The sequence below is a fragment of the Ochotona princeps genome, chromosome 11 (genome assembly GCF_030435755.1).
Source record: "Ochotona princeps isolate mOchPri1 chromosome 11, mOchPri1.hap1, whole genome shotgun sequence".
Lineage (NCBI taxonomy): Eukaryota > Metazoa > Chordata > Mammalia > Lagomorpha > Ochotonidae > Ochotona > Ochotona princeps.
Genome location: NC_080842.1, coordinates 18,446,738 through 18,471,746, shown reverse-complemented (window position 1 = coordinate 18,471,746; position 25,009 = coordinate 18,446,738). Strand labels below are relative to the sequence as shown.

The 25,009-nt window shown below is 36.5% G+C and overlaps 1 protein-coding gene across 3 annotated transcripts in view; it reads right to left on the bottom strand.

Moving 5' to 3' along the window:
* The window catches only part of TUSC3 (tumor suppressor candidate 3), a 188,723-nt gene that overhangs the window by 22,882 nt on the left and 140,832 nt on the right, over positions 1-25,009 (bottom strand). For all 3 annotated transcript variants that reach the window (XM_058669865.1, XM_058669864.1, XM_004597839.3), the window contains one exon: positions 2,274-2,337. In XM_058669865.1, coding sequence (XP_058525848.1) covers positions 2,274-2,337 — 64 coding nt within the window. The remainder of the gene's footprint in view (positions 1-2,273; positions 2,338-25,009) is intronic.

The window sequence follows — 25,009 nt, the reverse complement described above, 5'->3', positions numbered from 1 at the left end:
AAGGAAGACCCCTGTCCTCTCTACATTCATGTGCCTCTGTGAAACTACTGTAAAACAGCTGCAGCCAGTCTCCTTAGTCACTGAGCTGCTGCTGCTTCCTTTGCAAGAAATCATCATAGCATCCGCCAGCTGGGTTACACATATCTTCACTTCTTACAAACACTAAATACTCATGGTGCATCAGGTGTGAATGGACATACACCTGAATAAAAAATGGAAATACAATCTTACTAGGACAAACACAAAGCATTCCATGTTACTATATAGTATACATATCTGCTTTATTTAAATGAAAAATGTAACATTTCTTAGTCCTTACTCAAGATATTTTTTCCCTGTGGGAATTGGAGGGAGGGAAATCCCAGTCTGTACAGAACTGTAACATACAATTCAAAATTTTAAATAAAAATTAAAAAGTTTTCCCTGAATAAGATAATAAAATTTAGACATAGAGAAAACCCTTACCCTTTGTAAATATAAATCTATAACCTGTGACATCAAAAGATTCCATCTGTTTTCTCATAGGTATAATTTATTGGTATATACCAACTGCAACTAATGATCTTACTAAATCAGGACAGGAAAACTAAAAGGGAGCGATATTCTCTAGAGATAACAACAAATAACCATCTGGTACTTACTTTTTCGCATTAAAGTAAATAATACACAAGTGAGTTAACCAAAAGAAGTGCAGTTAAGTCAAAGTTATCAGTAGGCACTGTAAAGTAAAAGTAAAATTAGAAATTATAACATAGTTCCCTATAAGCTTTTACCGATAATACTCATGATGGTACCACTTAAAATTTTTTCTTTCTCATTACTTGAGGTATCTCTAAAATTAGAAAAATACTGAAGAAATGAAGCAAGATATGATTTCTTCTCATAAATAGAACAAGGACTTTTAATCCTTTACGGATTACTACTGGGATCTGTGTCAAAGGTTTTCTACTGCTTGCAAAATTTCTTTGCATGCTAAATCTCAGCTTGACGTCAATGATCCATGAAATGACACCTTGGAGAATTCTTGCCCTGCAATGGAAAGATGGTCTCATAAGCGCTTTCAGTCCTCCTGCAAGGCATTCCTGATGTGCTTTAACAGTTCCGTCACCTCATATAACGCAAAATTCCATATTCTACAAGATGCATGTGAGAGCTAAAACTCACCTGCAACATGTGTTTCTTCCCATTTGACTTCATATGAATGTATTTTACAGCATAAATACATTTAAACAATTTCAAAAACAGAGTAAACATTGTTTTGCCCTTACATTTTAGTAAGAAGATACTTCTCTAAATGTATTCACAATTATTTACTCTCCTTACTGTGCTGTATAATCTGGTGACTTTATTAAAGTCAGCGTTCTATAGAAAATGTAAATGCCTTTACAATCAACAGACCATGGATGTGAAAAACCAAATTAAAATCCCAATTTTCCCACTAACTTAAAGCAAGTCAACAAACGTGTCAACTCAAACTTTCCAACCGGTATGAGGTTTTGGCTTACATGAGTTCTGCAAAACATGAGTTATAAACTACTGGGAAATTTGGTCTAGTTTGCCTCATAATATGATTCTTAACCAGCACCAGTAAATTTTACAGGTAATACTATGGGCACCATTTAAATTCCAATACTAATTTGATATGTTCAAGCAACACACTATAAATTTAACTTTGATTTCACAACACACATATACCCACTTACACACTCTCTAAATGTTTTCTGAAACATGAACTTTGCTTTATGAATATTCATACTTAGACACTGAAACCTCTTCCCATTCCTACTCCACTCTCATTTGCTCTCCTAACTCCAAATTGTAATTTTAACCAGAAGATCTGACTCACAATACGAAGGTCCATTTCATATATGGCTCTCTATCCTGAACACTCAATTTTCTGATTTACATATTCAAGAGTAAGATAGTTTCATTTGTATGTTTCTATTGATAACTTGGATTTTTTAAGATGCTAGAGAGGAAAACCATATAAACACCACCAAAAATCCAGCCAGACAAGCAATGCAAGATAAAAGCAATACTCTGAAATTCAATAGTCAATAGCAAAAAGAAAAATGGACTTTTGTTAATGATTCAAAATAATACACATGTCTAGTATACTTGGTATAACTAGCATAGGTATGAGAAAATCAGCAATACAGTAAAGCTTGGATTTTACAGTCTTGTAAAATTCTTGACATTTACTGTCAGGGGAAAAATCAATTTGATGGAATGCTCTTTGGTCTGCCCTTTGAAATTCAATGTTTAAAGGATACTCAGCACCAGAATGATGTGGGATTCTGCCACAAACTGTGCCTGGCTGCTCCCATGAATGTAGCTCTAGAACAGAAGACAAAGAAACAGAAATTAAAGTCTGGGAAAAATTCACAATTATTTCACAGCTTTATGTCATGAAGTTACCTACTAGATGTTTTTCATTATGTTCCAACTTATAATTTTTGAATAATTAACTCATGGGAAATACATAAAAATATTGGTTGATGGTATTACTGTAAACTATAGACAACAGTTTAATACCAGAATTAATTATGTAACTTGCTAAAAGGAATTACTACACAAAATACACATGCATAACCCTTCAAGGGTTATGACAAAAATATACTCAATAATATATGGTATCAACATGAGCAAATAATTTTTCCGAATCTTCAGTTTTCAAAATCAAATATGATGAAATACCAACTCATTTTCAATTTCCTAGTTTTAAAATTAGAAGTTAGCTTCATATGCAGTTTGTCAAATCAATGATTTTATTTTCAAAATAAAAGTACTGAATCTTTTTTATACTGAAAATTTTTTCTCGACACTTGGGAAGAGTTGTATGTTCAGTTGACCTTAGTTGATTATAACAAATTTGACACAAATACCCATCTGGAATAGTGTGCTTCTAAATTAATTCCCAAAAGTATTTTTCTGCTGTTCATAATGCTTATGAAAATTAGGTGCACTACAGTTTTTTTAAAATAACACTCCCTGTCAGACTTTCCATTTATTAAAAAAGTTTTAAAAACTCGATGAGGATATTAACAGCTCACAATATTAAATATTGGCTTAAATTCTGGCAGCTCGTGTGGTGCAAAAATGTACCATGCATAAGGACTAAAATCCTCTGGATGGTTTTCCTTGTTTTTATTACTAACAAAAGAAATCTTATGTTCAACATTCTCTTTTGTTTCTATTTTTGAAATATGTATTTCAAATTTGAAAAATTAGGAGTGTTTTAATGGATAAGACTACTTAACCAGAAGCAAGAAAATTATTCCTTTCTGGTTTTCATGTTCATCCTGTTCATCCTGAACATGTCAGCAACTCTTTCATTAGTTCGATATTTTCACATACATAAAATTGGAAACTGAGATAGATTATTCCTACGGTCATACTGAGGGGAAAGAAAGTGTGCTTTGCTATCAGCCCTGTCTCAGAATTCTCGGTTTGTTTGTTGGATTGTCTTATTTCACAGCAAGTCAAAGCACAGTGTTTCATCTGATCATATGTTCACATTCATTCACTATACAAAATTTTAGAAAACCTAGATAAAACTGTCATTTCTGGCGTATTCACATTATAACTTCTATCTCCATATAAACAAGCCTAACGACAAATATCCTAATCTAATTGCTATAAAGAAAATCCTAAGAGTTTCAACATTGCTAATGGATGACAATATGAAATCACTGAAAAAAATATGCAGCAAAACAAATGTGGATGTTATAAATTACACTTGACATTGATTCTGATGAGAAAGTAACTAACCAGCTAACATTGCATCCTTTGCATAGTTACACTAGCAAGGAGAAAGACAAACACAGCCATAAAAGATGAGTAACAACATGAGTAGCTACCAATTATTGAGCACTCGTTTTGTGCAAGGCATTCAAGGTTTCTACTCAGTATCTAATCTATTTCTTAAAATCCTAGTACACATGTATTTTGATAACGATCATTTCATAGAAACAATAACTGAGGCTTGAGAAGGCAAACTTGCTAATCAACATTCTCACCTTTCTTCTGTATAAACCCTGGGATTGAACTTGGGTCGATTTGACTTAAATACTGAACTCTTTTTCACTCTCTGTATTTGCAGACCATATGCTCAGGAATTCCATTCCTGCTGTCTTCTTGTGTTTGTTTACATGAGGAAAATATTTCACATATTTCATAGATACAATGTTAACAAAACAGCACTGCACTCTCCCATTCCTCCATTTTTCCCTTAAGTTTTGCATTAAAACATTTTCAATTTACTTTATAACCACAAGCTCAATCCTCCACTAAATAAATAACAAGTGGAAAGACCACAGTCCCAGAATAGTACAGTCAGGGCCCACTTACAATAATCAAATCTCAAGATGTCTATTTAACTAAACTATGGACTATATACACATTAGCTTTAGACATGTATCAGAGAACATAAATTTGCCTTTTGTGGATTGTTTCACTAAATGTATAAGCAAACAATATTCCTTTGTGTATATACAAATTTTCTTTATAATATCACCAATTGATGGTCATTAGTATTTATTCCATACCTTAAGTTTTATTACTTGGGCTGTTAGAAGCATAAGGATACATATAACGCATATGCTGATTTCATAATTTTTTATGTAAATTCTCGGGAGTGGAATGGTTGATTTTCAGATTTCTGTGGAATCTCCATACTATCTTCCATTCTAACTGGGATGAGGTAAAACCATGTGTTTGTTTTTTTGTTAGTCTGGTTTGGATTTTCAGGCAGCTAGTGAACTGAAAAAGTTTTAATGCATTTTTGGTCACTTGCTTGCTAGAACATGTAAGAATCTGGTCTGGGAATACCTCAAAAGTTTCTTTGGGGATCTCCCTAATCGAACTGCTGGACTCAGAACCCTAGCCAAGAAAAGACAGCAGAAAGAACAAGTCAATCAACCACCTCAGCTGTATGTTGGCAGTGAAATACTGGGCAAATGAAGACTCTGACGGACTATGTCAATCAGTGGATTCTTCAATGACCTCATCGTGCTTGGAGTGGCAAAACTGGCAGTGATTCATAACTGGTGAACTATTAAAACCACTTGAGCAAGTATCTCAGAGCATGCCCCACATCTGGGACTTGGGGAGGGTGGGAAACTGGGTGGGGCTTCTCCCTCAATATCCCCCTTTACCTCAGAAACAAGAAGGAAACAATATGGACATAATAGTCTTACCCACTTCCCTATAGCCCCTGAACCATTTTGCCGTAAATAACTATGTAAAGATTGTCAAAAATATAATAATATAATAATATATATATATATATATATATATATATATATATATATATATATATAAAAGAAAAATACTTTTCCATATCCTTAGTCAATTTCTTAACTGGGTTGCTTATTTTGTTATTGTGGAATGTGTTCAGATACTAATACATCCTGGATATTAATCTTTATCAGAATTATTTTCTCCCATCGTGTTGGCTGCCTATTCACTCTGTTGAATTTCCTTTGCTGTTCAGTCAGAGGTTTCTCAGCTTGATGTGATTACATTTATTTTTTTCTTAATTACATTGCATTATGTGACAGTTTCATAGGCTCTGGGTTTCCCCCAACCCCTCCCCATGCCCTTCCCCCATGGTTGATTCTTCCACCCCCTTGCAGTATTACAGTTCAAATTCAATCAAGATTCTTTCTTTGCAAACATATACCAAGTACAGAGTCCAGCATCTCATTGTCCAGATAAGTTGAACAGTTTCTTGGTGAGATCATCTCTGGTCTGAAGGTAGAGCTGGCAGAATATCATCTCAATCAATCAAGAGTCCCAACATAACATCAACAACAATTTACAACATTATGGAATTGACAGGGTTTTGAGTAACCAATATGTTAAAGAAAAAATGCAAGTTCTTAGCCACATCCTGTGATTAGCTCATTGACATTTCAATTTTAGTTTATATACAGAACTGGCTGCTATGCCCCTTAAAATGGCTATAGGGTACTATTCAGCTGTCTCGTGTCTATTTTCATTTTAGTATATAGCCGTTTGTTGTGTTGAAGTATAATTTTGCTGAACTTGTTGGATTTTAGGATAGTTTAAACTGGCTTATAACTCCAACAAGACATTTGTCGACAATTAAGGTGCAGAACATTTTGTTTTTTTGGAGGTGTGTGCAGAGAAATCTTCAACACCATGGTGAGGAGTGACTAATCTTTGTGTCCCACCCAGTGAGGCATGAGCCAATGCACGCCAGCTCTTTCCTGTCAGATTCTAAGCTTTACTTTTTGTTGTTTGTCAATTTATTCTAGGTGTTTTCAGTTTGTTTGTATGTTTGTTCATTTGTTTTGAGGGTTTTCCGGAGCAATCCCAATGGTCATTGCGAGGGAGGGTGGGGGTCCAGAGCCGGAACCAGGCTAGGACCAGAGAAAGGTCCCCTCCCTGGTCCTGAAGGACATTTTTTGTTCTTCTGTTTCTGTGGACGACTCAGGGCTTCTGGTTTTCTTTCCGATGACGTTGGTTTCTGCATGGTAGTGTTTGGACTTCTTCCATCCCCTGCGGAAGCTCCGGCTGGGGGTGGGTGACCTCAGAGCTCTCATCCTCTGAGGGCATCTAATTCCCCATGGCCTTCTTGGCAGTTGGGATATAGTCCTTGTTGCTCGTATTAATAGTCCGTGGTGAAGATCTGGGAGTCTTCAGGGTTGGGATCCGAGCCTCCTCCTGTCCACCTGCTCCACTCTGGAGTACCACCCCTGCTCCACGCACATGACCTCCTATTAAGAGGCTGTCAGGATTGCTCCCGATTCCCCCCTCATGCCTTAGTATAGTAGTTTTACTATTGTTTAGTGCCAATTTGAGTTTGTTGTCTATGAATTACCAGATTTGATCTTGATAGGTTATACTGTACTTTTTCCTCACTCTTTTTATGGTCCTGAAAGATTTCCCTGCACCCCTCTCCCATTACGGAGTAACATAGGGTATTGAGGGTGTTTTAGGTTTTACAGTTTTTCGATGTAGATCATAAGCAGTCTGACATTAATTGCTGATTTATACATTACATCGCATTATCTTGTTGCATTTGATACAGGCTGTTAGAGATTGTAATACTACTACAATATACAGGTACTATCTTCCAGATTGACCTCTTTTCATCTCAAATTAAGGCAAACATGGATCACATTTATTTTTATTTGTACTACTACTTTTGCTTCTAAAGTCTCAGAAGTCTCACATTTAGATCCTTGATCACTGGTAGTTAAATTTTAGAAGTTTTAGGAGTATTTCATACTTCTGCATGCACAGAGCTAATTATTCCAACATCAATTATTGAAAGGTCTGTCCTTCCTCCAAGGAGTGATTTCAGCTCATTTGTCAAACATGAGTTGGTTGTTGATGCATTGATTAATTTCTGGAATGGCTAAATTTTTCCATTGGTCCACATTTCTATTTCTGTTCCATTAACAGTCTGTTTCGATTATCATTGTTCTCTAATGTGTCTTGCAACCTGGTGTTATGATGCTTTCTGCTTTGTTTTTATTGTTTAAGGGATTTGGGGTCTCTTATTTTTCCATATAAATTTTAGGGTCTTTTTTTTCAGATCTGAGAAGAATGTAATTTTATGTTGATTAAGATCTCACTGACATCAGCAAAATACATTGGGTAGTATGGCATTTTGGTGATAGTAAATCTATTTCAGGAAGACGGAAAAATTTTCAACTTGGGGTGCACTTATTTCTTTGCTCAGTTTTTGTTTATTTTCACTGCAGAGATCTTTCACATGGTGGGCTAAATTTGTCTCAGAACATTAAAAATTTTTTTATTTATTATGAATGGGATTAACAGGCTATGTTCCATCCATGGATTGCTTTCATATCCCGGTGCTATTGTTCCTTGTGTGTTGCTTTTATATCCTACAACTTTGCCAAAATCTTTTGAGTTCCAGTGATCTCTTAGTGAAGCTTATACTCACTTAAACCCAGTGTGCTAACATTAACACTACTTGGCAGCCATACAACTTCTTACTAATAAGCTTATTTTCAAGAATGTTAACATTTTACATGAAGAATCCCACCAAGGCCTATTCTCACATATAATGGAGTAAATGCATTTTACATATTTCTGCTTGAAAACCCATAGCAAAAACGAAACACTATGGACAAATGTCAACATTCTCCACACAAATTAATATATCTTTGTCAAACCTCATGCTTCTGTCAATAACACAACCTTTCCTCTAATGCGCCATGCCTCATTGTGGAGCTATGTGCCCACCATCTATCCTGAAGCCGGTGTGCACAGCCCAATCTGTCTGATGTGATCCTAGTACTTTGATGTAACTCGTTCGTATAAATGTTTATCGTATCAGGCTTGGATTATGGGTCATGAAATCTCTCACTTCGAGTCAAATCTTTAAGAAACAACATTTCCGTATGAAGTATCTAGGAATAAACCTCACCAAAAACGTAGGGGACCTCTTTGAAGAAAACTACAATAAGGTTAAAAAAGAAATTGAGGAAGACTTCAAAAGATGTAGAAACATCCCATGTTCCTGGATAGGTAAAATCAATATTGTCAAGATGTCCATACTGCCAAAAGCAATATACACATTCAACACAATCCCTATCAAAATACCAAAACATGCTTCAGAGAACTCGAAAAAATAATACAGAGGTTCATCTGGAAACACAAAAAACCATGAATAGCTAGAATCATCCTGAAGAATAGGAAGTTAACAGGGGGAATCACAGTTCCAGACCTCTGGACATACTATAGGGCAGTGGTTATCAAAACAGCCTGGTACTGGAACAGATATAGAGAGGAGGATCAATGGAGCAGAATAGAAATAACAGATGGAAACCCATACAGATACAGCGAAATAATCCTTGACAAAAAAACAGACGACAACCCATACAAATGGGAAGGTCTCTTCAATAAATGCTGTTGAGACAACTGGCTAATACCATGCAGAAATCAGAAGACAGACCCACATCTTTCACCATACACTAAGATCAAATCTAAATGGATGAAAGACCTAAACCTACATCCAGAAACCTTCAAACTTTTGGAAGAAAATGTTGGAAACACCCTGCAAGATTTAGGTGTAGGCCCTGACTTTCTAAATAGAACACCTAAAGCAATAGCAATCAAATACAAGATAAACAAATGGGACTACATCAAACTAAGAAGCTTCTGCACAGCAAGGGAAACAATCAACAAAGTAAAAAAACAACCCACAGAATGGGAGAAGATCTTTGCACACTACATAGGTGATAGGGGGCTAATTTCCAGGATATACAAAGATCTCCAGAGAAACAAAAACACCAAAACAAACAACTCAAGAAATGGGAACGGGAAATGGGCAGACATCTCACAAAGGAACAAACCCAAATGGCAAACATATGAAAAAATGCTCAAGTTCCTTGGCAATAAGGGAAATCCAAATTAAGACATCAATGAGGTACCCCCTAACGCCTGTAAGAATGGCTCATATAAAAAAACCACCAACAACACTTGCTGGCAAGGATGTGGGGAAAAGGGAACCCACCTCCACTGCTGATGGGAATGCAGGTTGGTGCAGCCTCTATGGCAATCAGTATGGAGAACACTCAAACAACTGAAAACCACCATACCATATGATCCAGCAATAGCACTCCTAGGAATATATTCAAAGCACCTGTTACACGAGAAACCAACATGCACCCCTATGTTCGTAGCAGCACAATCAATAATTGCAAAAACTTGGAAGCAACCGAAATGCCCTTCAACAGAAGACTGGATAAGAAAGCTATGGTTCATTTACTCCATGGAATACTACTCAGCTATTAAAACAAACAAACAAACAAACAAAAACGAAATGCAGTTCTTTGTGGCCAAATGGGCCCAACTGGAAACCATTATGCTAAGGGAAATGAGCCAATCCCAAAAGTTTAAATACCACATGTTTGTCTTAAGATGAAATAATGTCAATATGAAAAAATAGTACCTGTAAAATGTAATATTATCTCAAACTCAAACAGCCTATCACATGCAATAAGATATTGTGAAGTAACCAATGAACCTACAATCAATGTGAGTCTGCCTGCTTATGATCTACACCAAAGAACTGTAAAACCTAATATACTTGTCTTTATTTTTGTATTAATTATGTGACAGTTTCATAGGCTCTGGGAATCCCCCCACCCCTCTCCCTCCCCTCCCCCTGGTGGATTCTTCCACCTTGATGCAGTATTACAGTTCAAATTCAATCAAGATTCTTTCCTTGCAAACATATACCAAGCATAGAGTCCAGCTACGTATTGTCCAGATGGGTTGAATAGTTTCTTGAGGAGACCATTTCTGGTCCGAAGTTAGAGCTGGTAGAATATCATCCCAGTCAATTAAGAGTCCCAATATAACATCAACAGCAATTTGCAATATTATGGAATTGACAAGGTTTTGAGTAACCAGTATGTTAAAAAAAAAAAAAGCAAGTCCTAACCACAACCTATGATTAGCTCATTGACATTTCAATTTTAGTTTATATACAGCACCGGCTGCCATATACCTTAAAATGGCTATAAGGTACCATTCAGCTGTCTCATGTCTATTTCATTTTAGTATTTAGCCATTTGTTGTGTTGAAGTATAATTTTGCTGATCTTGGCAGATTTTAGGATAATCTAGACTGGCTTGTAACTCTAACAAGACATTTGTCGACAATTAAGTGCAGAACATTTTTTTTTTTTTTGCGGGGGGTGTGCAGGAAAATCCTCAACACCATGGTGAGGAGTAACTAATCTTTGTGTCCCACCCAGCGAGGCATGAGCCAATCCACGCCAGCTCTTTCAAAACCTAATATACTTGTAATACCCTATGATATTCCGTAATGGGGCGAGAGCAGAGAAATCTTCCATCACCATAGAATGTGTGAACAAGACGGGAAGTATAACCTATCAGGATCATAACTGGTAACTCATGGACAACAGACTCAAATCAGCATTAGACAACAGTAAAACTACAAAGGCATATGGGGGAATCAGGAGCAATCCTGACAACCTCTTAACAGGAGGTCATATGCACAGAGCAGGGGGGATCCCAGAGTGGAGCAGGGGGACAGGAGGAGGCTTGTATCCCAACCCTCAAGACTCCCAGTTCCTCACCAACGACTATCAGTACGGGCACCAAGGACTACATCCCAACTGCCAAGGAGACCATGGGGAATTGGAGTGCCTTTGGAGGCCGAGAACTCTGAGGTCACCCACCCCATCTGGATCAACTACATGGGATGGAAGAAGTTCAAATCCTGCCTTGCAGGATCCAAGGGCATCAGAACAACAGCCTGGAGCCCTGAGCGGTCTGCAGAGAACAGAAGAATAGTGAAGTTCCTTCGGGACTAGGGAAGGGAGCTTTTTCTGGTCCTTGCTTGGTTCCAACTTTAGATCCCCACCCTCTCTGGCAATGGCTATCAGGATCACTCCAGAAACCCCTCAAAACAAACAAACAATCTAGAGTAGACAGACAGAGGACAACAAGGAAAGCCTAGAAACAGACAGGAAATGGTCAGCGGGGATGCACTTATACCTCACAGGGTGGGACACAAAGATTAGTTACTCCTCACTGGAGTATTGAAGATTTCTCTGCACACCCCTCCTAAAACTGTTCTATACCTAAACTGTTGACATATGTCTTGTTCAAGTTATAAGCCAGTCTAGACTACCCAAAAAATAGCCAGGTTCAACAAAATTATGCTTCAACGCTATAAAATGCTAAATACTATAATGAAAATAGACACGAGACAGCTCAACAGTAATCTAAAACCTTTTAAAGGTGTACAGAACCCAGTTGGATACAACTAAAATTGAAATGTCAATTAAGAAGTCACAGGATTTAGTTAAGAACTTGCATTTTTTTCTTCTTCTTTTAACATATTGGTTACTCAATACTATGTCAATTAATTCCACAACGTTAGAAATAGTTACTGATGTTATGTCGGGGCTTTAATTGATTGGGATGATACTCTGCGGGCTCTACCTTCAGACCAGAAAACGTCTCCCCCAACAAGCCGTTGAACTTATCTGAACAATAAAATATTGGACTCTATGCTTGGTATGTGCTTGCAATGAAAGAATCTCAACTGAACTTGAACTGTGGTAATGCAACAAGGTGGAGGAATCCACCATGTGGGAAGGGTTTGGGGAGGGGTGGGGGGAATCCCAGTGCCTATAAAACTATGTCACATAATGCAATGTAATTAACAGCAACAACAAAAAAGAAACACAATTCCCATCACCTCACAGACCTTAAAAAATGTGTAACTGTTCAGAAATAATCTCAAACACCTAAAGTCAATCAGCAGATGAAATTTCAGTGATAGATAATGTACTTCGTAAAATCAGAAACTACAAAACATGGCATATATGCCCAGATGAACATGACAAGAATATATCTGATCACATAAGGCAAAAGAGAATTCACATTTGACTTTAACATTAAAACATGCTAGGAGTTGTTAGCAGACCGAAATCTAAATTTGTAGCTAAACCAACTCCATTATAAGTAGAGATAATAATATTCTTATTGAAGAATGTTGCACAAGTAAAACAATCATATACTACTTAATTTACCTAATAAATTAGTTGGAGTTTAATACACACTGTAGTTTTGGCCATAGGTTTATAAATGTGTATGTCCAAATGCGTTCAACAACAACAAAAAAATGGAATTAATGTAGGATATATGCAAAGAAAGATGATTCCGGAGATAGTTAATAGTAAACGGCGTAATTAAAGGCAGATTATATTAATATAAAGGAGGGATATTAGAATAGGATTTCCAAAAGACAAGTAATAACAAGGACATGACTAGAGTAGGGATGGAAAACAATACTGTTTAATTGATTTTATCAAGAAGGGGTTTGAAGGTATAAGTGACTGAAATTCCAAATTAGGAAGATTGTCTCATGCTATAATTATTAAGAAAATGACATGTTTCAGTAAAAGTTATCTCTTTATGTCTCCAAGCCTTACTATCTTTAATCTGCTGCCACACACATTTGTAAGATTGCTTCATTTTTTCTAGATGTGAACCCATGCATGAGCTTTACTCTTACTGCCTGATGAAAACTGACCTTGATTTTTGAGGCTAAATCAAGTAGTACCTTCTTCATTAAAATTTTCCTTAGTCATTTTTCCTCAGGATAACTATTCTGCTCTTAAACTATTAGTTTAATCCGCTTATACCATTTAACTTGTATCTCATAATATAAAGATTAATACTTTATAGCATTATTTGCAGGAATCTCAAATAAATAAAAAATTATTCCTGTCTTAGGAAAAATGACATATGGTATACAGAATAAAGCAGAAAATCTTCATTACGTTAAATATAAATATCAGACCTGTAGTTCAATTTGACATAAAGAATTTTAAAAATAAAACATTAGTACGCTTAAGCAAAATAAAAACAAAGATTACACTGGCCTTCATATTTCTAATACTTAAGCAATTTTTCATTTAATTTGAAGCATCTACTTATAACTCCATACCAATGTTTAACTTCTCAAATAAAACTAATACTGACAAGAAGAATGAATTAAGCCACATTAATAAATCTTAGATAGAAAAGGTGATACTTTACATGACTAATGAAATTTTATAAAATCAATAAAAAAGATTCTACTCCTCTGAGATAAACACTGGGAACATTAAACAGTGATTTTCTTTTCAGAGGAAGATTTTTGCCAAACATTTCCTTAATGAATATTGCCATTTGGTGGTGATTATTTGCAGCCATATAATTAAAACTCATATTACGTCAGTAATAATATGAATATATCAGTTTCAATATACACTTAAACCCATTTTTACCCACAATTGATACTTTTGATATTTAGTTTTAAAATACCTTTTCCTTATACATTTCAAAGCTATTTTATCAGTTTGTACACTAAGACTTTACCTTCATTTATGAACAGTGTGTGTCTTTATCTTTAAAGACTAACAGGAACTCAGGTTTATTTTGTTGAAATTTCCACTTTGAAGCCACTAGTTCACTTAAATTATTATGCAATCTTCTAAAGTTAAAAGAATGAAGCACATGGCTTCTCCTAGTTTTAATTCAAATTTCTACATTATAATACAGACTCTAAACTTTATACAGTAGTTATTCTGAAAACTTAGCAAAGATCAACCTGCAGATCTAAATGAAAACATAGTTGTCCTGAACAGTTTCATTAGGAGCCCATCTTTGATTTGGAAGTGGACACATACTGCATTGCTTCCTCACATCCCGATGTGATGGTCCTCTGGATGACTACATGTACATGTGTTTACCTGAACATCTATTGATCAGTATTTTGCATAAAGGTTGCCCTGCATCAGAGCATGTGATATTTGTCCTTTTGGGATTGGTTTATTTCATTGAAGATAATGGTCTTTAATTGAGACAATTTTGTTGCAAATGGTAGAATTTCATTCTGCTTTTGACTGCCTAGTAGGATCATTAGGATTGGTCCTATTCCATTATGATGGGAATCTTTCAGAAAATCAGGGCCTACACATGCACAGATCAAGACTATGTGAAGACACTGGGAGCAGGTGGCCATCTGCAGTTCAAGATAAGGGGCCACTGAAGAAACCAACATTGCTGGCACTGTGATCTAAAACTTCCAGGCTTTTATGAAGAGCTATGCTACAGTCATAATATAGGGGAATTCGGTGGGGAGGTGCACTTGGGGAGGGGGCAAGGGAAATCCCAGGGCCTGTGGAATTGTATCATAAAATGATAATAATTTAAAAATAAGTACAAATAGGGCCCGGCGGCGTGGCCTAGCGGTTAAAGTTCTCGCCTTGAACACCCCGGGATCCCATATGGGCGCCGGTTCTAATCCCGGCAGCTCCACTTCCCATCCAGCTCCCTGCTTGTGGCCTGGGAAAGCAGTTGAGGACGGCTCAAAGCTTTGGGACACTGCACCTGCGTGGGAGACCCGGAAGAGGTTCCTGTTTCCCGGCTGCAGATCGGCACGCATCGGCCCGTTGCGGCTCACTTGGGGAGTGAAACATCTGATGGAATATCTTCCTCTCTGTCTCTCCTCCTTTCTGTATATCCGGCTTTCCAATAATAATTAATCTTTAAAAAAAAATAGGTACAAATAAAATAAAAGTAAAACCAAAAAAAAAAAAAAAGAAAGAAAAAAGAACCTTCCAGGCTTGAGAAGCGAAGAAAAAATGTTTACTGTTGAAATTATCAAATCAGTAATATTTTGGTATGACAGTACTAAACTAAAACTAACGCACATTCTAACTAATGTAGATCACCACAATTCTGCTGAAATCTTTGAGCATCAGAAGGACTGATGTCCTTGTCAGCTTCCTTTTGAACATCTAAGCAGCAAATTTAGACACTCCTTTCACATGTGAAACTAATTTCACATGTGAAAAAAATATACAAAATAATTTGGGAGGATACATAATAAACCATTATACGATCTTAATCTAATAAACTGGGAGACTATTCAAAGGAAAGTGTTTAACTTAATCTTTACATCTGAGATGTATGCAGATTACATGTCAATAAACAAGATTTGAAAATAATATTAAAAACATCTACCACTGTCATCAATGATTCTAAAATATTCTAGAAAAATAAGTCCTAATGACTAAAATATCCACCTGATTAACAGAGAAACTTGCTGTCCTATAGTAACTGATCTCGATGTTGGGTATTAGCAGCCAGGCTGAAGTGCACTGAAGAGTACACTGGCAACAATGAAATTCAAAAGCACAGACATTATTTACTAGCTTACTTAGGAAATAAGATTATCTAAAGCTACATTTGGTGTGAAGTACAAAAGTTAGGACGGCTGGATGCTTGTGATAAACTTTAGGAAAACACACTGTGAATGAGAAATCAATGCCTTGTTTCAAACTTTTCACAATATTTTCTTAGTAATAGTCCGTTGAGCCTAATAATAATGGGGATTCACAAGGAAGATACAGTTTAAAAGAATGAGGGTGGAGGTTCTGGAGAAAGAAAAGACTGGTGTCCTTGGGAAATCATGTAAATCCCTTACAAACAGTGACTAGGCAGAAAAACAGATGCAAGGAAATGGATAGGAAAATGGTAATCAGAATAAGCTTGAAGACAGCCAGGCTGAACATAATGATGTGTTTTCCAGGTTTGAGATGTTGGTGTTACAATCAATTGAAAGTTTTTTGAGTTTTGAAGCAGTTCACAAGTGAGAAGATGAAGTGGCATGGATTGGGAGGTGACAGAACTGGAAGATAAAGGTGATAATGTCAAGTCTGTGTACTACAGGTATCAGCAGGACCTCTGAACAAACAGACTGAAAAAAGAGAAAAACATACAGAGACAATAGAATGAATTATATGACCTTGGAAAGTTTGAGAACCTTTAAGCTTATTTATCAACTAAGTTATGATTATCTTCAATATGAGAACATACCAAACTTCCTAAAATGTATGTGACATAAGAAAGCCAACACTCAAATGTTAAAAGCATGAAATCAAGAAATTGTACATCAACTTAATGTTTTGTTTTCTCCATAAGGAAAAAGATTTCAAAATAAATGGCAAAACAATTATAAAATGTACAATTATAATTTTATAAAATTATACAATTATAATTGTTTCAAAATAAGATTTCAAAATAAATAGCAAAACAATTATAATTTGTACAATTATAATTGTTCCTAGATTATAGACTGATGAATCATCCACTTACTACTATCATATTTTCTTTAATAAACTACTAACATAAAAATTCATAATATTCAGAACGTTCATTTTGGTGTTTTATTTATTACTTCTTTCCAGGTCCTAAAAATAATGCAAGAATTCAACCACTAAAAACCAGGGGGCTTAACAGAGTGTGTGTATGTGTTTACACATATGTGAACTAACTAAAGCAAACACGAAATGCCTTCCGGAAATGACTAATATTCTATTTCTGGTGCTGCTTATACAAAACGTTACACAAACGGTTACATTTAATTTCATGGAAATTAGGTCAGTTGCATCAACAACATATGTATAATTTGTGCATTCTCTGTATGTATATACATCACGTTTTGGTACAAACTGCACTCAAAACTGGAAAAACTGAGTAAATGATCTGGAAATTATACACCTAAGCTCATTTCTAGGCCCCCTTTTCTGGAATTCATATTTTAATTTCTTTAAAGATTTATTTTATTTTTATTGGAATGTCAGATATAGAGGAAGATCTTCCTTCTGTTGACTTGCTCCCCAAGCAATCACAACTGGTGGACCCTTGTTGATCCGAAGCCCAGTGCCAGAAGCTAGTAGCCAGGAGCCAAGAGCCTCTTTCGGGTCTCCCATATGGGTACACAGTTCAAAGGCTTTGGGCCATCCTCAACTGCTTTCCCAGGCCACAAGCAGGGAGCTGGTTGGGAAGAAGGACCACAAGGATTAGAACTGGCAGCCATACGGGATCTTTGCGTGTGCAGAAGATCTTCCTCTCTGTCTCTCTTCCTCTCTCTATATCTGACTTTCAAATAAAAATAAATAAATCTTTTTAAAAAAAGAATATGGGTTCTTTTAAGGTCAAAGCTCATTTCTACTCTATTTGTTTTATAGTATCAGCCTGTATTGCATAGGTTAGAGAAATCATTTCTGCATTCATGTAGTTTATAATCCATTTTAAATACATATTTATTCATCTAATTTTTTTAATATAAAAGGGTGGAATAAGTGGCAGCAAAAAAGGATTGTAAAGATTAGAAGGGTGAAGAAACAGAGTTTCTGAGAAGATACCATCTTGTAATTTCTAGATAAAACTTAGTATTAAGGATTTCAAAAGATAATGAAAAAGGAAATTGCACTGTTGAAGAGGTAGAAGGGAAACCAGGGTAAGGGAATATAAAGACTGCATGCAGTGCTACTGGGGGACTAGGAACGTAGATCATAATGTGCACCGCAGTAAGAGAAGGATAACAGTGGGCAAGCATGCTGAATCAAAGTGATGGTGAGTTAGGCCTATGAAGTTACACCTATGTAGGTCCTACTGCCTCCCATGTTAATTAACTATTTTTTTTAATTCAAAACTCATGTATTAGTGCAACATAAGCCAACAGAATGATGGAGAAATGGACAGCTCTATAATCATGAATACAGATGTAAACAAAACTCCTACAACCAGACAAAACATTATTAGGGTATAGAATATTTTAACCACATAGACTTGATCTAAACAAGGAATGGCAAATTAACTATTTAATCCCTTTCATCCATAGTTGCTACAGCTGTAACTGGGGAATAATAGTGATTATTTCATATAGGGGTACAGTGCACATGGAAGGAAACAATATGCCAATTTCTTAATACAGTAGAGGCAATTTATTATCACCATCATTGTTGTTGATATCTTCATTTGCATGGCTTATGTCCTCCCCAAGTTCACAGACAGGGTATATCCAAATGACTTATGAGTTTTACTGCAAACTAAACACTGGTGAGAAAAAGAAAAGATAGAGCAAGGGGGAAAATGAACAAAGTATTAAATACATGTAAGAAAATGGATTAACCCAGACAGGAAACGGTCAGCGTGGATTCACATATACCTTACTAGGTGGGACACAAAGATTAGTTACTCCTCACTGGAGTATTGAAGATTTCTCTGCACACCCCTCCTAAAACTGTTCTATACCTAAACTGTTGACATATGTCTTGTTCAAGTTATAAGCCAGTCTAGACTACCCAAAAAATAGCCAGGTTCAACAAAATTATGCTTCAACGCTATAAAATGCTAAATACTATAATGAAAATAGACACGAGACAGCTGAATAGTGATCGATAGCCATTTTAAGGTGAATAGAACCGGGTTGTATATAAACTAATAATTGAAATGTCAATGAAGTCACAGGATGTGGTTAAGAACTTGCATTTTTTTTTTAACATATTGGTTACTCAATACTATGTCAATTGCTGATGTTATGTCAGGGCTTTTAATTGATTGGGATGATACTCTGCCAGCTCTACCTTCAGACCAGAAATGGTCTCCCCAACAAGCCGTTGAACTTATCTGGACAATAAGATGCTGGACTCTATGCTTGGTTGATGCTTGCAATAAAAGAGTCTCAACTGAACTCGAACTGTGGTAATGCAACAAGGTGGAAGAATCCACCATGGGGGGAGGGTTTGGGGAGGGGTGGGGGGATTCCCAGTACCTATAAAGCTGTGTCACATAATGCAATATAATTAATAATACTAACAAAATTTTAAAAAGAAGAAAATGGATTAACCAAGTATAGTTCAAGAATGCATCAAGAGAGAACTAAGGCAAAACCCAACGTCTTAGTAATACATTTTCTTATCCTCTCCTGCTTGGCTGGGGCAATCTACTTATAGTTTTTAAGCAAAGAAAATTGTAGATTGCATTGAAGCAAAAGTTATATACGGAGTATAGTTATATACGGAGTAAAATATGTTTCTGCTGGCCTTCCAAGACAGAATATACTGGCTGCATTATACCTTTTTAGGCTAAAATATCATCTAATATGACTGTCTTCTTTTTTCTAGTTCTGCTATGTATCCTATATAATACATTTTATTTTTATTTCTGCCTTCCCTGCTTAAGATCACCTGCCAACTCTAACCTTTTTTGAATGAATTAAAAATAACTTCTCAGATGTAAGTACCATTTTTAAAATAAAGCTTCTTCATGCACTTTAGCCCACACATGATCTTTTTCTAATGTGAAATGCTGATTTCATGGTCATAATTGTATTCTTATAGAATAACATGGATTTTCTGCTTTACTTTAATTAGTCATAGACACCACGTGTCCCATTAATGTTTTAAAACAGGAGTTATGATTATAATCTCTCAAATATGTGGGATTTGCCAGGTAGAAAGCATTATGGAATCAGTTTTACTTAACTGTTCAAATGATCTAACAACTCCAAGTAAGGTCAACATGTGGGGCAAAGGACAAATTCATTGCAAACTGCACCTGCAGGAGTTTCAGGGCATTAACCCAGGGGTATGTTCATGCAGATTCACACTTGCATCTGGAGGCTATCACCCAGAAGGAATTATATATTGCAACAGCTGGACTGTAATGATTCATTATGAATTTCTTGGTGCCACTTGAACCAACTCAAAATGTACAAAGGCAAGAATCCACCTGTATTCTAACTCTCTACTCACTGTCTTCACAGTCAAATCCATACACCTGGCAGTTAACCTGTAGGAACAGAACAGGATTCACTTTACATCCTCTCATCCTAGGACTAGGGCTGAAGGTGTTGGATGCCACAACACCAGCTGGACTCTTCCAGCATGACCTAAGGAAGGGTCCATTTGTGTCACCAGTCCTAGAGCCACAGCAATTGGTTCCACAAACCCTGGCATCACATGTCCTTTCAAGCAAGACAAGTAGCAATCACTCATGCCTCTCTCAGCACTAAGAACAAGGTGCTGGCTACCAAATACTTCAGGGAGATTAACATCATACTCTGTGTTAGCCAAAGATACACACTCAAGGACACCCTAATTTTTCTCAAAACCACACTTCTACTCCTATGAATGCACTAGATTAGATTGCTATTTGTCAAAGACACTGTCTGAACTGATAAAGACAAACAGATGCAGAAAAAGTATTCAATAAATTCAACACATGACCACTGCGCACCATTACAAAGACTGTATGTGACAATCATACAGGTAATATTCTATTGAATGGGGGAAAGTTCAAGTACTTTCCTCTCAGAGCTGGAACAAAACAAGGATGTTCACTTTTGCCACTTAATACAGTATTGGAAGTCTTAGCAAGAACATGGGAGGAAAGAAAAGAAACTTAAAAATGAAAAAGAAGTCAGATTATCTATGTTTGCAGATGACATCATGCTGTACATGGAAAAATCTAAAGACTGGACCAGAAAGCTGCTGTTACTGATAAACTGATTCAGGAACATTTCAAGCTACAAAACCAATGTGCAAAGAATGGATTTTTGTATGCTAGTGATACATTCATAGAAACAGAAAGATCCCATTCACAATATCCCCCCCACTCACATATTTAGGAATAAATTCACCCAAAAAATAACATTTTCATCCAGAACATGTTAAAGCTATAATAATTAAAACAGCATGATATTGGCCTAAAAACACACACACAAATCAAAGAAGCAGAATGTAGAGCCTAGAAATTAATGCACATACATGGAGCCAACTGATTTTTGATAAGAGTACTCAAAGCAATGTGTTGGAAAACTGGTTATACAGAAGAATGAAATTAGATTAATACCTCTCACCATATATAAAAGTCAACTCAGGTTGGATCAAATCCCTACATTTAATACCTGATTGAGTCTTCATTTAAAAATTTGAGTAACTTGAATAAATATCCTTTTCATTTCATATTTTCTGATAGGAAAAAATAAATTGCCTAGTAAAACAACTTTACTCATTTTATGTTTTAAAGCGTTACAAATCTGCTGTTAATGGGGTAGGCAGGGAGAGACAAAGAGGAGGCGAGGGAAGGGAAGGGGAGCAGGGTAGGACAGGGAAACAGGGAGGAAAAGAGAAGGAAAATGGATGCAAATTCGGGAGTGATGGAGTTTTTCCAATGCTTTTTTTCAACATTACTTATATTTAAGAATACTGATTTCAAAATTAACAGCTCAATTTCAAGGAAGACACAGTAAAACTGATGGAGAATAACTTATTTAAAATAGTCCAGGAAAACTATCGGGGTAAAGTAGTTGGAAGGCATAATATGTTTTACGTCTACATGATATTAATGAGGCTCAAGTCTCCTGCAGTTAATGGCCGTAACACTCCCCTTGCTATTTCGTCCACAGCACCCAGAATAGGTTATCAGAAAGGATGATAGCGAGTCATAACTGAAATCAGTAAAGCTATCAGCAGGTCTTCAGCACTGCAGTCTACCTTAAACCAAGTTTCACACATTTGTGTTCAGCTTCAAAACCAGTAATCGAGTCAAAGGTTCTTCTCCCCATCTATGAGTTAGTTACTAAAGGAAAAAGCTGGTTGAATAAGAAATCTAAAAGTTGTCTATTCATCCAGAATTCCGCTAATACCTTCTAATCTCTTTTTTGAAACTCCTACCTCTTGACGAAGGCTTTCATTCGAGAATAAAAACAAGCAGTTTAAATCTGCATAAAAGTAATTCTTGACTCCAACAGATTCACAACAAAACATTCTTACACCTTTTGGACGTGATAGCTAAAGAGTGAACTATTTTTCCAAATTAGCAAATGAGAACAATTATCTTCTCAGTATCATCCGCACAAACAATTTCACCATCACTGCTCTGGAACTGTTACCTCCATCTACAACTATGCCTATTACTGGTTAAGCATTATACAGGGTGAAGTACTTATCAGAAAAGACAAAGTTCATTTTGTTTCTCATTTTGTTTTAAATTTTAAATAAGTAAGTCTGGCACCCAGAAAGAAAAAGCAAAGTAGGAAGTCAAGATCATTTCCACTAGTTACTAAGAAAAACAGTGGCAAAAAGGAGGGGAACACAGATATCAGGACAGTGAGGTCCGAAAATCTATATGCCTTGAAAACACTTGTAGGATCTGGAATGAGGTGTCTAGAATAAAGAGGACAGTACCACAATCCACCACAAACACTTACTTGGCTGAAATATGAGCCATGAAAGGCTTTTCTTCTGTGGAAGATCCAGGGAAGGGAAAAATTACTAGAAACCACCTAAAAATAGTTTTTAAGTTAATATAATAGCTTCCCAACTAACAGAGGTTTCTACAGCTAAAATTGACTATATTACAAGAAGGCAAATCCCTACTTCCCCCAAATTCTTTTTTGTTAAAGATTTACTTATTTTTATTGTAAAGACAGGTTTACAGAGAACAGGAATAAAGGACAGTGCGGAAGGTCTTCCATCCACTGGTTCACTTCTTAGCCAGAGCTAGGCTGATTCAAAGCCAGGAGTCAAGAGCCAGGAGCCTCCTCCAGGTCTCCCTCACAGGCGCAGGGTCCCAAAGCTTTGGCCCAGTCTCTTCTGCTTCTCAGGCCTCAAGCAGCAAGCTGGATGGGATTCCGGGCCCATGCAATGTAAAGATTTAACCAGGAGGCTCTTGTGCTGGGACCCATTTCTAAATTCTTTAGGAAAAGCTCAATTATTCTTAAGTAACATGGATGTTGTAAAAGTATAGACTATGGTAATTTATAGAGAATTTGCCAACTGTAAGATCAATGAAAAGATTGTTGAAGAATAAATGCCAACGTTAAAAAGTTTACAAAAATAAGCCCCAACTGCCTTTGAAATCAGAGTAACTTTACCCTTACACACTTGATTAGTTCCTTACATAATTTTTCCTCCATTCTGATCACATTGCCATTATCTTGGTAGCAGCCTTAATAACCTGAAATTCATCAACAACCTTTTAACTTATCTCTGAGAACTGAGACCAACTGTGTCAACATGACTTAGTACTCTGCCCAAGGAAATCTGCCTTGCAGAGATAAGATTATATGCCAAAGAAACAACCTCATTGTTTACCTCAGGAAATGTCTATCTATCAATTTATCAGAGACAACAGTCCAGTCTTCTGGATAAACAGCTTAGTTTAAAATTTGTGTTTGGCACTCTCCAGTGAACCTAAAATATTCTGCCAATTGCTGTGCCTCATCCATATCAGCTGCATGCCGTGAAAAGCCTACTTTAAACCATCTGAGCTCAGATCCCAAAGCTTTGCAAAGATTTTAAATCTACTTGTTCCCTGAAAAACAATGCTGATTCTTTTTACGGCAATAATTCTAAGGCATTTTGTTTTGCTTTGCTGGCAGCCTGTCTGAAGACTCTGTGAGGAGTTCAACATCACTACGCACGTAACCGTGAGCGATCCCCTCACCCAAGAAGGACTGATTGTACCCACTACAGTATTAACTTCCTTTGTAAAGCAGTATTACAATTCTGAGTGTGAAAATGCACACTAACAAGACGCCTTCCTCTGTTTTGTGCTGCTGCAATAGAATACATGAAGCTGGGTAACTTCAAACGAAGTAAACCACTGCCTGTTTGCTTTGCCGCAGTTTTACGAAATAGTATTTATTAATTTTTACTTTTCTGTCTTTTGGTGGATCTGATACCAAAATTTCTTGGTCTTACCAATGTCCTAAAGTGCCTCTTACTCTTTTAATAGTAGTTTCAGAGTTTCAGGTCTTCCATGTAAGTCTTTCATCTCTTTTGGGTCACTCTTTGCACATGGTGAGAGACAGCTGTCTAGTCTTTCTGAATGTGGACATCCAGTTTTCCCCAAAACACTGTATCGAAGACTTTCCTATTCCCAATGCATGTTCTTGGTATCTTGTCAAATGTGAGATGACTGTACATACATATACTATAACCAGGGACTCTACTGCATTTCTGTGATATTTCTGTTGTATGTATGTTTTTGTGCCAATGCTGTCATTTAATCACAGTTTTGTAATATAAAGTCTGCAACTCCCACCACTGTGTGCCTCTCAAATAAACAAGTAATTGTTTTATGAGGTTGTGTTTATCTTCTCAGCTAAGTTCCCAGATGGGACATCCACATTTCACCGCAGAGTACCTGAGTTCAATGAATGACCCAGTACATCAATTTAAGATCATCCTCACTCTAAGGGTTTGTGGTCATGTCTCAAGGAATTCAGCCCATGCCACCTTTATGGGATTCCTAAACTGAGTAACCAAATGCTGGCCGCGGCCAGCATTTGGGAGCTGGGTTAATCAGTGGATGGGCACTCAGTATCTTTCTCAAATAAAAATAATTAAGATACATTTTAAGTGCCATAATATTGCTTTTAAAAGTTCATGTAGAATTAGTGGTTGATTTTATTTTGGTACAAAATAATTTTAGATTTCTTTTATTTTTATTAGAAAGTCAGATATACAGAGAAGAGGAGAGACAGAGAGGAAGTAGAGCTGCCGGGATTAGAACCGGCGCCCATATGGGATCCTGGCACGTCCAAGGCGAGGACATTAGCCTCTAAGCCATGCCGCCAGTCCCGGTACAAAATAATTTTAAAAGCAATGCATATAAGGGCT